This window comes from Thermobia domestica, chromosome 15, assembly GCF_964235325.1.
Source record: "Thermobia domestica chromosome 15, izTheDome1.hap1.1, whole genome shotgun sequence".
NCBI lineage: Eukaryota > Metazoa > Arthropoda > Insecta > Zygentoma > Lepismatidae > Thermobia > Thermobia domestica.
In genome coordinates, this window is record NC_137468.1 from 31,636,916 (window position 1) to 31,658,810 (window position 21,895).

The 21,895-nt window shown below is 38.3% G+C and overlaps 1 protein-coding gene across 5 annotated transcripts in view; it reads right to left on the reverse strand.

Annotated features, from left to right (window-relative positions):
- LOC145672168 (uncharacterized) overlaps positions 1-21,895 on the reverse strand; it is a 306,869-nt gene that overhangs the window by 274,794 nt on the left and 10,180 nt on the right. Inside the window, exon 1 of one of the 5 annotated variants that reach the window (XM_081741525.1) lies at positions 13,125-13,293. The exons of the other annotated variants lie outside the window; for them this stretch is intronic. Coding sequence (XP_081597651.1) covers positions 13,125-13,132 — 8 coding nt within the window. The 5' untranslated portion in view covers positions 13,133-13,293. Of the gene's footprint in view, positions 1-13,124; positions 13,294-21,895 lie in introns of those variants that run through there. 5 annotated transcript variants of the gene reach the window in all.

Consider the following 21,895-nt stretch of genomic DNA (forward strand, 5'->3'; position numbering starts at 1 on the left):
TGCAACAATTTGCCTTACTGAAAAATGACTCTGATTTACTCAGTGTAATTTCTCAGGCTAAAGTGTGTACGGAAAATAGAACAGCTAAGCAGCAATGTATACAGAAAACTCTGCTTGACTACTGAAAAAATAAAGAAAGCATGTGCAGAGCATATTTTGTATTAATTTTAAACTTTTTGTGTATTAATTCGTAGAAGAAAGAAGCATTGTAATTGAAAAAGGTACGTACAACGTACGTACAATATTTTCTCAGTATGTCCGTTATAAGCATGTACTTTTTAAAAAAAGACAGCGTCTACCTCCATTAAGCGGAAACCTGACTTTAACGGAAATTTCTGCGAGTCCCGCTCGATTCCGCTAAAGATAGGTTTCACTGTACATTTTCCTGTAGTTGAAGTATAAGTTTCCAAAATTGTTACGTAAAGATAATATACTTTTGTTCATCTGTTTCGATAATTTTAAAGAAGTGGCAGTTACTGGTAAATACAATAAAATGATCAATGCCGATTTCAGCTTCTCATTTATAACCCTACTAGATGTTTATGCAACTCGTAACTCTTAAATGTTTTGAAATTTGCATATTAGAATTGGTCTGATAGTGATAATACTTTTTGCTTTATAATAAGCGTGTTTGCACACGATACCGACAAAATTGGAGGAAGCCCCGATAATATCGGTGTCGGTGTCGGCGTACTTTGCACACGTCACCGACAATATCGGCTACTCATACGCTCATGTTTTATCAATACTTTTATTCCACATTTACCAAAATGCTGGATTTCAATAAGAATCCTAAAAGAAAGATTAACTCTAATCAGATTTTACTAGTCAATCCCGAAAGGCAAGCTATCCAATGCCATAACTCTTTAAGAAAAATGAAGGAAAAATTTCTTCCTTCTTTTCCCGAAAAAAAAAAAAATGAAGTGAAAATTCTTTACTTTAACGTCCCATGATTATGCTCTTTATCCTAGAGGAGACAGATGTTTAGCAAGTAAAGGATTAAAAAAAAAAATGGGGGCTCTCACTGGGAATTCAACCCAGAAACACGTACAACAAAGGCACATGCTACAACAGTACGTTGTATATTTTTACTTGTAAATCATTATTTTCTTGTAATTTTGGGTCGTAAGGTATTTTAAATATGTACTAGGCTGGTTCTACTGTTAGAAGAAAAGAAGGAAAAACAAATAAGTTAGTTATAATGTCAATATAAAAAGATATTCAAATGTTTTTAAATAATATGATTTTGAATGTCGTTGTCAGGACAACCGAAAATAAATAGAGCTTATCAGTTTAACGAGGTAGACATCTTGAAGAAAAAGTGTGTAAAAGAAGAATGTATTTGGTCTAGGAATTAATTCGTGCGGTTGGTACGCACACATTGAAGCTGTAGTACAAACACAAAATACATAAATACCTTAAGAAAAATATTGTCCATCGCTAGCCACCACTTTCGCCCATCTGTCAGGCAATGTACGGATTCCGTGGCGAAAGAAGTCCTCATCCTTGGAAGCGATCCAGTCAGAGACCCATGTTTCGATATCTTCTGAAGAAGTAAACCGCTGTCCAATCAAATCGTTGTTCATGCAATCGAACAAGTAGTAGTCCGAAGGAGCAACGTCTGGTGAATACGGCGGGTGGGGTAAAACTTCCCATCCGACATTTTCTAAATAGGTTTTGACCGGTTTTGCGACATGTGGGCGAGCGTTATCATGTTGAACAATAAGTTTATCATGTCTGTTCTCCCATTCTGGTCGTGTTCTGGCCAGAGCTTGCTTCAAACGCATTAATTGTCGTCGATAACGTTCTCCATTCATAGTTTCACCCGGTTGCAGCAGCTCATAGTACACCACACCTTTCATATCCCACCATATGCACAGTGAATATCTCGTTTTGGTTGTGATGGACCTGGTTCACCTGGTTTCACCCAGGCCTTTTTTCGTTTAGGGTTCTCGTAATGGATCCACTTCTCATCACCCGTAATAATTCGATGCAGAAACCCCTTTCTGCTCTGTCGTTGAAGCAGCAATTCGCAAATGGTTTTTTTCGTCTCTCAACGTCTCTGTCTTTCAATTCATGTGGAACCCAATGTGACATCTTTTGAATCATTCCCATGGCTTTCAAGCGTTTGGAGACTGTTGTTTGATCAACGCCTAATGCTGCTGCAAGTTGTTCCTGCGTTTGACACGAATCCTGCTCGAGCAATGCTGTCAATTCTTCGTCTTGAAATTTTTTTGGCTGTCCAGCTCGCTCTTGGTCTGCCAAGCCGAAATCACCACTTCTAAACCGTGCAAACCACTTCTGACACGTTCGCTCAGCTAGAGCATGGTCACCATACACTTCCACCAAAATACGATGCCTTTCAGTCGCACTTTTCTGCATGTTAAAGTAATGCAGCAGGACACCCCGCAAAAACACTTTATCAGGCACAAATTGCGTCATGTTCACTTAACTATAAACTGGTGTTGTTGACGCTTTAATCCACTGCAATATACTACGAACGATACGCGATGACAGGGGTTTGCAACACATGTGTGGATACACGGAACTGTGGGACGCTCCGTTCGTTGCGCCATCTCTTGTCCACCCGCACGAATTAATTCCTAGACCAAATACACTTCTCGTTTATGATTATTAAACAAAGTGTGAAAACAGATAAATAGAGATGTTTTAATGGCTCAATAGTTTTAAGTGAACCGTTTTATTGCGCTAGCCAATAGACCAACGGAGATGATTTCCACAGTTCTCGGGTGGAAACACATCGGAATTCTTCCCTGGCTAAACCAAGAGAAAATAATTTGTCAACCGATAAACATATACTTAAAACAAACACAAGCCTCGTGAGCCTTAACTTGATTTAAACTTACAGTTACAAGGTATTGCGCAAATCCAGGCTTTCTACCAAGTAAGCATAAGCAAATTCCCTGACAAAATTATAATTTTCCTTGACTTTGTCGCTATCTTTTTTCTTGGTATAACTCATAAAAATAACTTATATTTAAAGTAAATTGTAAGTTTTCATCAATGTTTGTGTGCTTATATAATATTCTACAAATGTACAAATGAACCAATTCAATTATCTGTAATTTATGACTATTTTAGTGGTCTCCCTTCACCCTTCACAGCCACCCTTTCCACTTTTATTTATTTTCATTATTTAGTCATCAGACCATAATGTAGAATTTAAATGCAAAAACTTTTGAAAATGGGTTTTCCTATAACTTTCTTGTTTACACAGATAGCTAACTTAGATCATTTTCACAGACGTTATACAATTTTCCACATACATACATAACTTACACTGAGTAGTATTAAATGTTCACGAACAAATATACAACCTTAAACCTGTTTTTACATGCACTTCACAACGTTAGTCAGATTCTTTACAGTTTTTGCAACACTTCTATTTGGTTGTCTAATTTAGCAATCTCCTGGTCAGTGTCTTCTTGAAATTTGGCTTTCTTAGCTCAGTGGTGCCCACCCCCCTCAATTGTCTATCCGTAGGTGTTCTTCCATGAAAAAAAAATCTTTTCGATTAATTTTTACACCCCCTCAAACATATTTATATAGGTTTTTAACCCCCCCAAATATTTCAATGACGCAGTTTGCGTCATAGCCCCCCTTTGTGGGCACTCCTGCTTAGCTTCAAGTTTTTTGATTTTTGAGCCGTTCGTTTTCGCTCTGATTATTCGTCCTTCAGTTGTTGCTTCTGAAGATGACTTTCTGCTAATGCTTCCTTTCTTTTCTGTGATGCATTTCGCACATAATGTATCATAAGCTTCGTAATTTCGATGTTCAGAATGCCTTCCTATTTAAGGACACTATCATACACTAGACGTTGTGCAATAAGTGACACTTCTTGAAGATTAGGTAATAAGTAGAGACCGGATGTTTAGGCACTAAAAACCTGGAAAATAGGCAGACAAAGAGGCACTAAAAAATTTTAAAAAATAGGCAGTAAAATAGGCACTAAAATTTAAAAAATAGGCACTAAATATAACTCGAAATAATGAAGTAAATACTCAATACCATAAAAAAAATAGATTCAAGTTATAGATAATGTTGAAAGAATATAGAAACACTTGTTTGTTAATATCTCCTTTAATTGTATTATATAAAAACGAAGCTTGTTATGCATTCCATACATACTGTTTGAATGTAAAAGATGTGCACATACTTCGGGAGGTGATTCGTGAATTCAAGAGGACTTTTAGTCTTCTTTTCATGTCACGAATCACCTCTCGAAGTATGTGCACATCTTTCGGTTCCGTTCCAATCGTCAGGATTCGATTTTCGATTACAGGTTGGCACCCCTGTCACTTGTACACGACGAGGAATTCGACAACAAGCAACAGGACTTTTTGTCTTCCTTTCATGTCACGAATCACCTCCCAACATATGTGCACATCTATCTGTTCCATTCCAATTCTCAAGATTCGATTTTCGATTCCAAGTTGGCACCACTGTCAGTCGTACACGACACGGAATTTGACAAAATACAAGAGGACTTGTTGTCTTCTTTTGATATCATTAATCACTTCCCGAAGTATGTGCACATCTTTGAAGTTCACCCTGTATTTACATTGTAACGTAGCACGTGCTTGTGTTTACAAACACCTAATATACGTATATATATATATATATATATATATATATATATATATATATGTGTGTGTGTGTGTGTGTGTGTGTGTGTGTGTGTGTGTGTGTGCTGTAGAGGCATTTTGGAGCTAACGACGTACGAGTTTCAGAAAATATATGTTGCTATCAAGTGAGGGAAGTGTTCATTTTATAAAAGAAGTTTCGAACAGTGTAGTGTAGAGTAAACTCGTTTATTTGTCGCATCAACTGACAAAAGTTTACATAGAGAGAGGATTTACCCTGTTGTGATGGATAGCGAACTGCAAAATAGTAATATATGTGTAAGAAGAAAACGTCCGAGAATTCATTATTCTAAGACATTCCTCATTTTGAGGTTTAAAAATAATAATATAGAAGTACACAGTTAACGGATCAACTCTAAGTTTCTAGAACAATATAGCAGAGTGAAAACATTTTTTAGAACTAACAGCACGTTTGTAGGTAACGCGGACGAATTTAGAAAAGTGAAAACAAAAACAATTCCAGTTCCGTGAAATGAAAGTATTATAAAAACCGTAGACAATTCAGTCTAAGGGTGCAGATAATCTATCAACCTCCTAGTTACCACTCTTGCTTCGTAGAAAAGTGACATTGGGAAGGAGTAGTTCTGTTACTGATGGCAATGGACGTAAAGACACTGTAAGTACGCTCGCATAGAGCTCTGTTAGTGACTGGTGAAAAATACACATAGACAGTCCTGACATGTGAGACGAGAATGTGAACCCTTCAATTATCTTGTAAATATCATTCATTTAATAAGCTCTTTTGGTAATGGTTTATCTTATATGCACTTTGTTATATATTGTTGTAATAAATTAGTTTTCTTCATGTAAAGCCTATAAAAGTGAATTTCTAACTCTATACTACCTGCCCTATGGCATTCAATCAATCATATTATTTTTTAAAGATTTGTTATGGCTCCCCCCGAGGAATTTAAGCTCTCGTTGTTAAGACTGTCTTGTGTACATTTCACATACTTGTAAGGCAAGACTTTTATTTTCATATTTCATTATACTTATACTTTCTGTTATGATATGCCTATAACTCGTAGACAAGCATCTTTCATACCTCTCACCATGAATTCCACTTCAGACAACAATATCAATAATACTTCTGGTACAGTTTCTATCATTCCCGACATATATGATCCAAGTACGCACCCATCCGCGGAATTATTCTTAAAGAATTTTCTCAAAATCGCATTAGTGAATAATTGGTCAGACTCAAAATGTGTGCAGATTTTTGAGAAATCCTTAGTTGGACCCGCTCATTTCTGGTTTTCCACCCAGAACCTCTCATCCCAACCTTGGGCAACCATCCAATCAAAATTCTTACGTCAGTTTGGTCAAGATCAGGTCCCCCGTTCCCGTATTCACCAATACCGCTCACGCGTTCAGCTCCCCAACGAACCTCTCTCTCATTATGTCTTTTCCAAAAAGCATTTAGCAGACCAAGCTTATACCCAGCTAGACTTTCAGGAATTTTTGTTAGAATGTGTTTCTAATATGTTACCTGAATATATTCGTTGGTTTGGAACGCGCACAATTTCAGATTATCCCACCCTCTTAGATGAACTAACCTTACTGGAACGGACCAACCACCTTGTTCACAAACGGGAAAACGAAACAAAGACACATTCCACAACCGCTACCGATACCACAGCGCAGGCTATTTCCGAACTAACAGATCAAATATCTCAACTCCGTCTCCATGTTAATACTCTTTCAAATTCCCAATCCGCTTCTGTCCATTTTGCTCCCTCCCGTTCCCGTTCTCCAAGTCCTCATAACCGCTTCTACTCCTCCAAACCATCCCGACCTTCTTCCCCGAACCCAACTCACTCACCTTCCTCTTCCTTCCTCCCACATTCCCATTCCACCAATTCTCTCACAACCTATCAACACCATTCTTCGCCGACTCCTCCACCTTTTCATTCCACTGCTTCCACCTCTACCTCATGTGCACCTTGCACTACGCACTCCGCTCCCCTCCCACATTCCCATCCCACCAATTCTCTCACAACCTCCTATCAACACTGCTCTTCACCGACTCCTCCACATTTTCATTCCACTGCTTCCACCTCTACCTCATGTGCAGCTTGCGCTATGCACCCCATTTCCCTCCCACATTCCCATACCACCAATCCCAGTACACCCTCCTGCACTAACTGTATCACACAGCAACATCAATGTTGCCAACACGTTTCTTCAACCCCTTCCCATCCTTCTCATAACTTCACAAACGAACCTTCATCTACAAACAATACCAAACGAAAGAACTCCAAGAAACAGTGGCGTTCCAGTCAGAACAAACAACCTCCATCCCAGAATGTTTTTTCCACACAATCTACCCAAATACCTATTCCTCCCTACCCGTTTTATCATCCTTTTTTCCAGTATCCCCCACCTCCGTTCCCTCCTTCTGCCCCTGGGACCACACTAAACACACCTAAGAATTCAAAAAACGTCCAAAATTAGCGCGGGAGTCACCTCACCGCGCGTTAACCACCCAATCTTCGCTCCCCCCTTCCTCTTCATCTCCCACAGCGACTAGCCAGGACTACCATACCCTTCCCTTGCAATTTAAAGGAAATTCTCCGTATATACAGGGCACGTACGCAAACAAAGAATTACTTTTCTGCCTCGATAGTGGTGCAGACGTAGGATTATTTCCAATTGAATTATTGGAACCGAATGCTCATACTTTCCATCTCCCGTCCCTTCTTCACGGTTTGTCAGACAAACCCGTCCAATTAAATCGCGCTACTATTCTCAAAATTAACTTTAATGGTCGTAATTACTCCATTCTTTTTCGGTTAGTTCCCTTCAAAAATTTCCCACCCCTTCTTTCATCACGTTTTTTGCAAGATCACCAATCAATTTTGGATTACTCACAAGGCACTTTGTCCTTGAAACATTTTGGAAAAATGCCACATACTGTAAAGGATAAAAACCCAGTTAGTATTAACATCTCGCATTTCTTTCAAAAACACTCCAAACCTCAGGTTGTATTTTTTGCGCGGCGCACTACCGTTATTCCCCCTCATTCTGTTAGATTCATACCACTGGCTACTAATGGGTATTTCCCTGATGCACAGTTTCGCCTACATACACCGATTTCTCGGAATTTAAGTAAATGTTATATGGCACATACTGTAGTCTCCACACAAAACCTTGTTCTCCCGTTAGCTAATCTCACAAACAAAAAGCAAACGATTCAGGCTCATAATCCGGTAGTTATAGGTTCTCTCTTTTCCCAACAAGACAATGACCACAATATCCTGACTGTTAGGCAAATATATTTTCCTACAGACGAAGATGCGGCACGCAACAAAGAAAAGCGTCTTAAAGAAATTGGTCATCTCATAGATATTAGTAAATTTAAGCTGTCTCCAGACATGAATGAGGAACAACAAGCTCAAATGCGGGAATTACTCTCCGAATATGCCTTTTTATTTCAATGGGCAAGTGACCATTTTACCAAGATAGATTCTTTTGTGGCAACATTAGATTTAGAAGACAAAACTCCATTTCAGTGTAACTCTTTTGTCATTCCGCACAAATTACGTCCCAAAGCGAGAGAGTTAGTTATACAACTTTTGAACCAAGGGATTTTTGAAAAGTCGGATTCCCCCTATAAAAACAACATCCTATTTGTTTTAAAACCGAATTCTGAATCTCTTCGAGCCGTATTTGATTTGAGGGTTCTAAATGGGAAATGCCGGACTTTAGCTTCTCCATTAGAGGACATACAGGACGTTATAGATTCGCTTAGTGATTCCACCTTTTTTTCGAGTTTCGATCTCCATTCCTCTTTTCATCAGTTATCCCTTCATCCTGATGATCGCCCTGCAACAGCCTTTAGTTTAAAGGGCCTCTCTTTGCCCTTCAATCATATGCAACTCACTTCAATTCCACAGGGTTTCAAAAATTCATCTATTTTATTACAACAGGTACTGCAAACTATCTTTCGGGATTTATATACCAATAACATCACTTCGTTCGTAGATGACGTGTATATTCATGCTGATTCTTTTGATCACATGATGACAGTTTTACGCGCATTTTTTCATACAGCTGCAAAACATTCTTTGCTGTTCAATATCAACAAATCAGTATTTGGCGCTAGACGGATTAAATGCTTAGGTCATATTGTGGAAAATCATACAGTCAAACCTGATCCCTGCCCTCGCCAATGCACCCAAACCAACCACCATCAAAGGGTTAAAAAGTTGGTTGGCTTCGGCTAATTACTTTAGGAAATTTTTCCATCACATTTCTCTCATATTAGCCCCACTTTATGAAGCTATTTCGAATGGAAATCGCAAATTGATATGGACACCTGAAAGAGACCGTGCCTTCGACCAGATGAAGCACCTCCTCACTTCCCCACCAGTGCTTGCTTTGTACTCAACAAAGAACACAGAACATATTTTAATGTGCGATTCCTCAGCCCTAGGCGTTGGCGCCGTATTGTTACAAAAAGACCTTAGCTCTAATGTCATTCAGCCCGTCTGTTATGTTTCTTCCAGGCATCCAAAAACTGTCAACCCACTCCCGATTTTTCATCAGGAATTATATGCAATTTTCTTTTCGCTTAAGAAATTAGAAAAATACCTTCTGGGAAAACATTTTACTTTGATCACTGATAACATTTCCCTTCTCGCTATTAGGAAAACTGTTATCCCAAACGCAAAAATTCTCCGGTGGATCACTTATATCAACACTTTCACTTTTACAATCAAACACGTAAAAAGTCAGTCTAACGCAGTCGCCGACCTACTTAGCCGTTTTCCTCTGGACGTCTCACCAGACGCCATTGCCTTAGAACAGGATGACACTCCCGATGCCGTCCTCTTTTCCAACACCACTGATACTGACCAGACCCACCCATCCTTGGAGGACACTCCTCCTACTGTTCTAACTACAATAGGTGACAACATTGACCTACCAAATCTCCAGCTTCAGGACCGTTTTTTTGGCAAAATTATTACGACTCTAAATACCAAAAATGAATCAGACCCGGCCTTTCAACGTCTCACGAAACAGTACGTTCTTAAGAACAACATCTTGTACAGAAAAATGTATCGTGCCTCGCAAACCCGTTTGCTTGTCTGTATTCCGGACGCGCTAAAACCTGCTTTATTTCAGGAATACCACGGTGAACTTACTCATGTAGGCTTTAACAAACTTTACTGGATGATACGTTATAAATATTACGTACCACGCTTGAAATCTTGGTTAGCGAGTGAACTCAAATCTTGCAAACAGTGTGCAATTTTCAAACGCAATTATTTGCCCAACAACCCCAACATACAACGTTTTCCCCAAGCTCCCCTATTTTCGGTTTATAGCTTGGACTTAGCAGGGAAATTCATAGCCAGTGACCCAGAGAAATACCAATATTTCTATGCCGCAACCGAACATTGCACAGGCTTTACCATTACACAACCCATCACTACCCCAAATACTGACAATTTCATTTCCTTCATTACTAATCAAATAATCATTCCCTTTGGTGTTCCTTCCTGTATTTATACTGACCGTCAGTCAAGCCACACTTCCACTTTATCCCTGAGCTTTCTCAAATCACTCAACATTACAGTTAAGTATGGATTACCATATCAGCATTTCACACTAGGAAAAGTTGAACAACGTTTGGGCACATTGCAAACTAGTCTTAAATTTCTGTGCCAATCTAACCAAAAACTCTGGCCAAAATATTTGCCTCACGCCACTTCCGCACTTAACAAGACTCCATTAACATCTTTAGGTGTCTCATCTCATGAATTGTTATATGGAGTACCTCCTCGCCTACCCATAGATAACTTGCTACATGTTGAGAAAGAACATCTAGAATTACAGGACCGCCTTTTGGCACTGAAAGACATGAGGGATTTAGTTGAATATAGGAAGCACCAAGCATTTCTTGACTTCAAAAAAAAAGTCGAATCAAGCAAACCGCCCACAGAGTTCCTACCGGACTCTCAAGTTATGATTTTGGACACATCCTCTCGGCCTGGTACTTGTAAACCACTATCCAGAATTTATAAAGGACCTTATAGGCTCATATCAACTGTTTCTCCAAACGAAGTCCTCGTTGACATAGAGGGTAAACCCACCCTTATAGGAAAGACTCGTTTGAAACATTACGTACCACCAACAACACCTAATTCAGAGTTCGAAATGAAATATAAGCGTTTTTTGAAATCGTCTAATTAAAGTTTTCAGCTGGCAAAACTTCCGACTTTGTCTCTCGTTCTGCCATGGACTCATATTTCAAAAGGAACTTTATTTTCAAATCCCCTGTTAGGTAGGCAACACACTTCACAAAAATCTTTCTCCCGTGCAATCATTTTCGGCCGTACAATGCATTCATATCTCACCTCCCAAATTCTGATTTCATATTGAGGCATTGGTTCAATTCCCGACACCCCTTACCCTCTTATCCCTTTCCCCTTTCTTCCCTTCACTTTACAAATCGCAGCGTTGCGCTTTCTAAACATACAAGGACAGTTCACCTACCCGTTTTCACTTATTTCCTTCCTGTATCTTAATCTTAAACAGCTGGTTCTGTTTAAACACTTGCGCGCGCTTTGGGATACACGAAAGAAATCTGATGAACGTTTTTCTTTTTCTTTTCCAGGTATTTTATTATCTTCCCCTGCATATACGTACATGCCACCCTCATGCCTCACGGCATTCAGTTAACCAGTGGCGTTGATTATGAACTTGTCCCACAGGCTATCCCCTATACCCAAACCTTTCCCCTCCTATACAATATCTCCACACCCCAGTTCCAACCCCTAAACCTTTCACTCCAATGCCAAGCCAATACTTCACGCCTATGCACCCACTTTCAGGATTTTCTCCACTCTGTTCAAAATATTTCAGATGATATACAACAATCTACCTATTTCTTTAAATTTCTTTCCGATGATAAATTTATTTTACGGAATACGAAACGGCCACAGAGGGGACTCTTTAACTTTCTTGGAACTGCCTTAAATTTTTTAACTGGCGTTGCCACTGAGGATCAGATACATTCCACACAAATTGATTCTAACCAATTAAAAACTCATATTCAAGATTTAGAAAAACATGAATCTGTCCTCACTTCTCAGGTCTCCGACCTATCTCATCAACTGGCAAACTTAGCGAAACAAACCTCCACCTCATTATCGGATGTTCAAACTACAGTTTCTGCTCTCATCAAAGAAGAAACCCACTTATTAAACGCCTTTACTTCGGATCATAAATCTTTCATCACCTTCTCTAAAATGTTCTTAAAATTTGATAATTCCATTCTTCTCATGATCCGCCAGTTACTCTACTTAGTTAACTTTAATGACATCTTTGACGAATGTAAAGACAATCGTTTATCTCCACAAATTGTTCCTATTAGACAATTACATGCTGACCTCCATAATCTAAATGCTAAACTGACGCCTAAACACCTTCGCATTCATCCGACCCTCACAGCTCATATTGTATATACTCTTCCCATTACCACGTGTTATTTCTTGGATAATCATATTTTACTTCACGTTAAAATTCCCGTCATTCCCCTTTCAGCTTTACCACGTCTTTTTCAGCTACATCTCTACCCCGTTGCCACACCGCACGAGCAATGCTCTCTTCATCCTTCATCAGATTTAGTTGTATTTTTTAATAAACAGGCAATACCGTTCTCGCAACCAGACTTACGCAACTGTCGAATTTCTAACAAACATTTTCTATGTAAAATTCCCATAATTTTTAATCATACGGTTGCTTCCTGCCTTTCAGCGCTCAAATATCAGCACATATCAGGATTATTAAAAAATGCATGTACCTATACATGTTCTACTTCCAAACACTTTTCAATTACTCCCGTACACAATCACCAATATATTTTGACCAACCCTCCCAACGAACTCCATTTTCAGTTCCTTAATGATACACATATACCATTATTTGTCAATAACTCACATAACCTACGTGTCACTGTCCCTTGCGACACTGCTTTGCTCTCCGGATTAAGAGAGCTCATTCCACGTTCTCATTTTTGCTTACCGACAACTACGATTCATAGATCATTAATCCTCCATCACATTCATCTCATTAACACAGACTTGCTCATGCTCCCCGCAGATCGCATTCTTCCCTTTCATTCTATTCAGCATTTGCCGCTTAACTTTAGTACTCGAATCTCCACCATTCCGGAAATAAACTCTACCTATCAACCACCGGTATGGCTAAACTGGATCCCTATTGAATCTTACCCTACCATTTCGGTTTCCTTTTCCCTACTTTTCTTTTTTCTGTCTATGGTGAATTCTGTTTTCATCTACATCCTCTATAGGCGTGTTCAACATCATAATCACCCACATGTCTTCCACCCCATTCCTGAAACAATACCCCTTACATAACAGGCATAACCAATTTCATATATTTCCCGTTGCACCTATATACAAATATATAACAAAAAAACGTTGGACTTACCTCATCATCTCTTCTTTCGTTTCCCTTCTCTCTTCTCGCCGCCACCATGCTTATGAAAAACAAAACACCACACACTTCCACCCTCACCTTTTCCCACACTTTCAAAAAAAAAACTTAATGTTTTTCATAACCTCCGTCGGCCTGAGCGTATTACCGTCATCAGCTGAAACTCCATTTTTTTTCACTCGATCTGTTCTCCCGAACTACAATAAGACTACTGAATGCCACCTGTCAACACCCCGTAATTCCACTACCTTACAGTACCTCCCCAGAAATACACTTATATGTCAGTCATTGACCTCTGTAACCTACTTCCGGGTTACAGCAACATGGACCTTTTCCGTTCTTCCCAACCTACGGGCACCCCATCTTGCGCTGTCTAACCACTGATCTTAACATCATTACAAATATCTTCAGGGTAACATGCCACTAATAATAATAATAATAATAATAATAATAATAATAATAATAATAATAATAATAATAATAATAATAATAATAATACCAATAATAATATAACTCATAAGCATACCCATCACATTTCTTAATAATTTTATCCACTTATACGTTTTTTTCTTTTCTCTCCTTTTGCAGCCTTTTTCTCTCATCCTTCCCCCTGAGAGTAACTGCTTTCGATTCCCGCTTAATGTACATTTATATTTCCTTCCCGGTTTTATTCTTCATTTTAATTCTACTCGGCTTAATTATTTTTCACTACTGCCTTCGCCGACGTTTACTGCTTAACACACTTCCCCTTCGCAACCGACCATCACCTGTGGTTGTTCAATACACCCCTCTCCCACCTCCACTTCCCACCACCCCTCCTCTCTTCCTTCACTATCAACATACCTCACCCGGTATCTCGGCCTCTTAAGCAGCAATATACTAGATGCACCATTTTCTGTCTGTCACCAATTGCAGTTTTTTTTCCGTAACCCATTTGTTAACAACAATTCTTGGGATGCATACCTGGTATCAGACATGTCTTATCATTATTTTTTCACCTTTCTTTCCATTTTTTCTTCTTTTCATATACTGAAATTTGAATATAAGAAGCCTTGCCTACAAACCTAACAGAGAAACTCGTACACAGGCGTACTTTCATTTTTTTTTGATCCACGTCCTTTTTTGAGTTCCTTTCATTTACGTCCTACTTCCTGGACCCGTGCTCCACCCGCCCTGGGACAGCCATTTCCAGAACCCAGAGGAATGCAGCCAGCAATGTCTCCAGAGATTTCCTGTTCCTGAGAGATACAAACAGCCCTGTTCCTGAGAAATGCAGCCAGCAATGTCTCCAGAGATTTCCTGTTCCTGAGAGATACAAACAGCCCTGTTCCTGAGAAATGCAGCCAGCAATGTCTCCAGAGATTTCCTGTTCCTGAGAGATGCAAACAGCCCTGTTCCTGAGAAATGCAGCCAGAAATGTCTCCAGAGATTTCCTGTTCCTGAGAGATGCAAACAGCTCTGTTCTTGAGAAATGCAGCCAGCATGAATCCAAAGAATACCTGTTCCTGAGAGATGCAAACAGTCTTGTTCCTGAGAAATGAAGCCAGCAATGTCTCCAGAGATTTCCTGTTCCTGAGAGATCCAAACAGCCCTGTCTCCAGAGACTTCTAGCTTCAGAGCGACGCAGCCAGCCCTGCTCCTAGTGCTCCGGTACGATATGCAACCAGCACTTCTCCACGGCATTCCAGTTTGCAGCCTTCTGCATTTTCACATGGACCTTCTTCGCATGTCAGTGTTTTTTTTTCATCCCATGTGTTCACACCCTTTAGTGTTTTATTTTGAGGTTTAAAAGTCACTAGTTCATAAGAACAGATGACAGACATTTTTTTGAGCCGAGGATTAAGACATTCCTCATTTTGAGGTTTAAAAATAATAATATAGAAGTACACAGTTAACGGATCAACTCTAAGTTTCTAGAACAATATAACAGAGTGAAAACATTTTTTAGAACTAACAGCACGTTTGTAGGTAACGCGGACGAATTTAGAAAAGTGAAAACAAAAACAATTCCAGTTCCGTGAAATGAAAGTATTATAAAAACCGTAGACAATTCAGTCTAAGGGTGCAGATAATCTATCAACCTCCTAGTTACCACTCTTGCTTCGTAGAAAAGTGACATTGGGAAGGAGTAGTTCTGTTACTGATGGCAATGGACGTAAAGACACTGTAAGTACGCTCGCATAGAGCTCTGTTAGTGACTGGTGAAAAATACACATAGACAGTCCTGACATGTGAGACGAGAATGTGAACCCTTCAATTATCTTGTAAATATCATTCATTTAATAAGCTCTTTTGGTAATGGTTTATCTTATATGCACTTTGTTATATATTGTTGTAATAAATTAGTTTTCTTCATGTAAAGCCTATAAAAGTGAATTTCTAACTCTATACTACCTGCCCTATGGCATTCAATCAATCATATTATTTTTTAAAGATTTGTTAATTCAAAACTGCCAAAGAAAAAGTCTCACCAAGGATCTGTTCTTCAGAGATATTGGAAGGAGAAAAGAAGAAAGCTTGAAGAGAGAGTTTAGCGTCCTATTCAGTAGCGAGGCTATATGAGACGTGGACATACAGCTTAACGTGGAAGCCGAACCACATGAGCTTCCGCCGGGAATCAAATCCAGGTCTCCCGCGCCAAAGATGCGTGGGCTCCACTAGCCCCGAGGGAGCTCTATGGAGCTATGGAGATCAATATTGAAACCGAAAGAGTGAAATTGTTTTATCATTTCCGGTTTCAGTAGAGAGATACAGGTGAAGATGGTATTTATCTTGAGACACTCAATCGATTTTCGAAAACTGTCGCTCTCTATTACCAATTTCGTTTTATGGCGATCGATGTTAAAACCGAAAACGGTTGATTTCTATCACTCCTGGTTTGAATTAGGGATGGGCAAAACCGTTTTTTTTATAAAAACCGAAAACCGGTTTCTATAAAAACCGAAACCCGAAAAACCGACATTTCGGTTTTCTCCAAAACCGGTTCGGTTTTCACCGAAACTGGTTTCGGTGAAAAGTTTTCGAAAACACACAAAACTATTTCTGTGGAAATGAATTCGGTTTCCGGAGAACAACGAAACACCATTCTGGTCAGAAATACAACAATTTTTGAAAAAAAACGGAATCGGTTTTGAAGAAAACCGAAACCGGATCTGGTGAAAAACCGAACCGGTTTTGGAGAAAACCGATAACCGGTTTCGGAGAAAACCGAACCGGTTTTGAAGAAAACCGAAATCGGTTTCGGAGAAAACCGAAACGGTTTTGAAGAAAACCGAAACCGGTTTCGGTGAAAATCGAAAAACCGGTTTTCGTGCTCACCACTAGTTTGAATACAGGGTTAACGGAAGAAAGGGAACCTATTCTTGAGACGTTGTATGAATTCTCGAAAACTTCTCAATATCTCTGACGGTTTTTGCTGCATGAAAACAAATATTGAAACCAGAAATAGTAAATTCCTAACACTTTCGGTTATGGTTTACTTTCTATAGACGTTGTATCAATTCTCTAAAACCACTTGTCACTAGTTATTATAGTTTCTGATTTATGGCCCGTAAGTGGTCGATCTCTATCACTTCCGATTTATATAGAAGATGGAGAAGATGGAACCTATTCCGGAAAATCCTTCTCAATATCTCTTACCGCTTTTGTTCTGATATCTGTTAACAGACAGACGGCCATAGCCGGTCTATCAGACTTCCGATACTTATACAAGGCATAGTTTGGACATCTAATAAACTCAGGTAGAAGAATCTATTTTAGTAGGGGAACAAAATTGATAAGGTTGCACAGAAAATAAATCCGTGGGAAATTTATTGCCAAAAACAGAAACAGTTATTTTCTGTAAATCCTTGCATTTAAGACTTAGAAAAATATTGTTACCAACATTACAAGTAGATGTGTTGGTCGCCATATTGGTTCAAAAATAGCGGATCCAAAATTCATATAATACTTCAATTCAATTGAAATATTGGCATGTGTGGATAGAAAATTAAAGATTGAAACATGCACAATGCATTAAAAAGTAAGAAATATATAATACAGAATCATTTGAGGCCAATGAAGGTGAAAGCGCAATACCGAAGCGTTATATTATAATTTATTTCATGTTTTAGCGAAGATGACATCCAGTCACTAAAATTAGGTTTTATCCAATTCTGCCAGCATCAGTTTCAGATTATGATACGATTTGGACAGCTATAATGCGATGTAAGTTGATTTCACAATATTTGGGCCAGGAGCACACTGTTGTAACATTTGATCATGTAACGACCTGATTTCGTTACAGTTTCTTTTCGTTTATTTTATTTTATTTTGTTTGATTATTTCCTGATCAGTCAAATGGTGTTATAATTTTCTAACGTTAAATAATTAATTTTCATAATATTTCTAGTGTGCTGTTATTTTCTCTATCTGCACCACATAATCAGAATTGGATTCTATAGACTATGAATTTAATGCCAATTCTTTTCTTCTTCTTAACTATGATTTGTATAATAACTGTACTTAATTATCATCAAACAATAAGATTTCAAAAATATTTTGTTTATGTATAATTATCGTTGTCTATTTTGATTATTTAGTGCACATAACATTGGAAAATAATAATTAATTGTGCCTAGATCATTATTTGTTCTAAAATATCTTAGAACTAAGTTTATTTTAAATTATTAATTGACATATCTAGTGAAATGATCAACTTCAGCTAAGTTTCTTGGGCTCATTCTCTTTGATGAGCTAGAAATTGTAAATTCCTTTAACGAATCATGTTCAACTGACCGTTCGAATACTAGATTAAAGTTATAGATATTCAAACTGATAAATTTTGTGCAACAGTAAACGGAAAAGTTTATATAATGGGCATGAGTAGCATAATAAATGAACTAAAGATTTTGAAATCTGGGTTTTATTTAAGGATTCAAATGCAAAAGAATAACATCGATTACTGTCAGTTGTTTTAACATCTCTCTTCTTATACATAAAGTCTATCACTTCTGTAACATCTCCTTATCTGTGTCTTCGATCCGATGCCTTGCCCTACTGCAACGTAGCTGCAGATGCGTAGCAGTGTGACAGGATCTCGAGGAACGAATAGTGACAACGTACTCGTTTAATGTTAGATTGGCACATGACAAATTTCGTTTAATGTTAGATTGGCACATGACAATTAGGCTATTTACTGCAATGCAAATGAGTTAGTATAGTAGAATAAAGAGGAAACCTGCGGCGTGATTCTGGTGTTTGCGGCGTGTCAGCTCTAGGCCTACAGTTTGCTGCTTTGGTACTGGAAAACTGTTGGATTGAAATTGGAATTTATTCAAAAGCCGTATCGTCAATTATAATAAAAGAAAATGTATAACCGTGCAATCAGAGCTCACAAACTTATCTTTGAAGCTATTTGGTATATATTGATTAATGCATTTGTGGATTGGTTGAACAATTCAGGTGGAGGATGCGAATGTGATGTCGTAGAGGAATATACATTAAGAATTGCTACATCTTTCCACAATGGAGATTATGAACAAGTCAGAAGCACGGTGAAGTAGTTAACGTGTAATCTTCCAGCATTTGTAACAAAACTACAGGAATTTGTGGATGAGCATGTAAATCAGTTAACTTTTAGATTTTGGTTTCTTTACTTGGAAACAGTGAACACATTTCTCAGCTTTATAAGAGCTGAGCGTGAGGGAAACTGGCATAAGCACTTAGAAACTTTCAAAAAAAAATGTTACCTTTGATTGCTGCTCATAACCATACAACTACACCTGATGTGATCCACTGTATCTTACATGCATGCGAGATTTGCCACACTTTGCCGGAGACGTTTATGCAGAGTTCACAGATGGTCAATTTGGTGTCAAAAGCAGCAAGCTGTCGTTTATAGAGCAACTGATTAAGCCATTGAACATTTCAACAAGATTTGCATTGTGGCAAATGGTATAATAAGCATTACTAGGAATGAATATGCCAGACAGCGATGGGAATTTAGTTACAATGAACTTAGACATCTGGCTTAAGCAGATGTTCAACATTGACATTCAAACACCGTTCATCCACAATGACACGACTAGAGAGGAACATCACTGATGTATCAGTAATAAAAGAATAACTTGTGCGCTTTTAACTGTTTCGTGATATTAACTATGATTGAGAGAGATATTAACGGGAGATATAATCCCGGAAAATACTTCCCATGACATTCTCAATGCTTTTGAAAATGGCAAAATGATTATTGAATCTATCGTTAAGACACTTCTACTTCCTGAATCCCAAGTTAATCTGTTTGAGACTATACCAAAATCAATCCAAAAAACATTCAAAGACATTACATCACAACGAAGTAAGACGAAAGTAAGACATCTGGAGTCTGCCATACTAGTTAATCAGCGACCAATTACATACATAGTCTGATAACCAAATATTGATGTTCGATTTCTGATACAACATGAGTTCTTTGAATATGCTCCATACTTATTCAGATCGGATTTTTCACCTATCATTGATTATGAGGCTGTTTTATTTCAGCTTCTAACAGAGGATACAGTAGCCGCTGCAAACATAAAAGATCTTTAGAGCTCAGTAGCACTGATTATTGATGGCACAAGGTGCCCAAGGTGGCTTGTGTGCACAAGGTTGGTAAACCAGAGTGGTAAAATTTTGGAGACCTTGCAGATTCTTTCACTGAACATATTTTTCCAATTATGCAGCAACATGCACTAGGATTGATGTTTTTGATAGGCATGTCTCTCCGTCTATTAGATCAAGCACAAGAAACATTAGATCTGGAAACAACTTACCCATTAGAAGGATTATTCAAGACAGAGGAACACCACTTCCAGCATCATGGAGGCATTTTATGGCGCTGCCGCAGAACAAAGAGAACCTTGTTAGTTTTCTCAGTGAGAAATTTCTTAAACATTCAAAAAGATTGTCAGTCAACAAAGTACTAATTCATACTTCCTTCCATACAGAGCCTTCCATCTGGTAAAACAGTGAACTCTGTAGCTGGAGACATCCCGAACCTACATTGAGATCAAAAAGAAGCAGGCACAAGGATGTTGTTGCATAGAAAACAAACTTTAGATGAAGGATTTACATTGTTTGTCTTTTCTAGCGACGATACAGATGTGTTCTTGTGTGTCATAATTTAGGCCCTCGCGTATGGATGAAAAGAAGCAACCCAATTAGATTAATATCAATCCATAAGATTGTGTCTGATATGCCATGTTGTGGTATACGGTCCTCTTTCCTTTCATTTCACAGCACTACAGGCTGTGATACAACCAGTCAAATAAATAGGCATGGGAAGAAGTGAGCTTGAAAAGTATATAAAGACAACTAAGAATTACTAACATCTGTGGGACTGGAAAACGAAGTTGCTTCTGATGTTTTCAAGAGAATTGAATATTTCGTTGTCCTCGTTTCCTACTCCAAACGCACTGCATTCGAAGTAAATGATCTTAGATTGAAGCTAGTCCATCAGTGAAAGACTATTCAACAACTGTCCCCAACAGAGGACGCTTTATGACAGCATGTCAATCAAGCAAACTATCAAACGATCATTTGGAAGAGAGCACTTCAGCAACATCAAAAGCTTCCAACACCTACAGATTGCGGCTGGCAAGCGAAAGGGACATCGTACGTACCAAGTATGACAACATTTCCATCAGTTTCTACAGAATATTAGCATATCATAAGCTGTAGGCGCAAAAAATAATGTAAATTATCATCTTGCTCGTGTACATATGCAAGACGTTCATGGTCTCCAGCATGTGACTGATCTCAACACAACTTATAAGACTCAGAAACTGGAGTGAGGATGAAAAATCGTACTGACTATAGATGGCACTGTGAGAATTCAGAAATGAAACTTTCTTCTCGTATTACAATTACAGTTTTACAGTTAACTTTCAGTTCGCTTTCACGTAATGTATTCGATTGAAATTGTTTCAATTTAAAGTATTAACAAATCAGTAACATTAATTCCTCTAATTAGGAACTTCAGTAAGATGACCTAACAATCTTGACCTTTAACACACACACACACACAAATGGCTTAAACAATGTATAAAAGTACTTTAATTTATTTGTATACATCCTAAGCTTTCATTTGATACCCCACATGACTACATTCTAATTAACTTGTATTACGTAATTTGTCATTATGTACGCCATTTTTGAACCAACATGGCGGGCACCCTACCAATTGCCGAGGTTGGCAACATTACTTTTCTAGCTCTTCGTACCAATGTCTATCATGGTAACATAGTTGCCACTTTTGGCAATGAGAATCCTACGGGGTGACACATTTCTATATTATGTTACCTTACTATTTCCCTACAGATTAAGAATATGGGAATTTCAAGAATTCTTTTACATCAGTTATTATGCCCTAAAGAATAACGGGGACCGCGATGGCTCAGTAGTAGAGTGCTCATCTATGGTGTATGGGGTCCCTGGTTCGATTCCAGCTCGCGCCAAGTGGCCTTTGTTGTGAACAAACACTATGTGCGTAGGTTTTATCGGGGTTCTCCAGTTTCCTCTCACTTCTTTTATTCTGCCATTTCATTCATTCTCGTATATATAATTCTGTAAATCATTTTTTCAGTCAAAATCAAGTGAAAAAGTATTTCACTTGCTTGTCCTTGGAATATCAATATCGGGTCCAAACGATCTAAACCCTCAGAAATATTGTAATATTTATTTATCTATTTTGTATATTACTGTTACCCATACACCTGAAATTCCATGATTTGTTCTTTCATTTT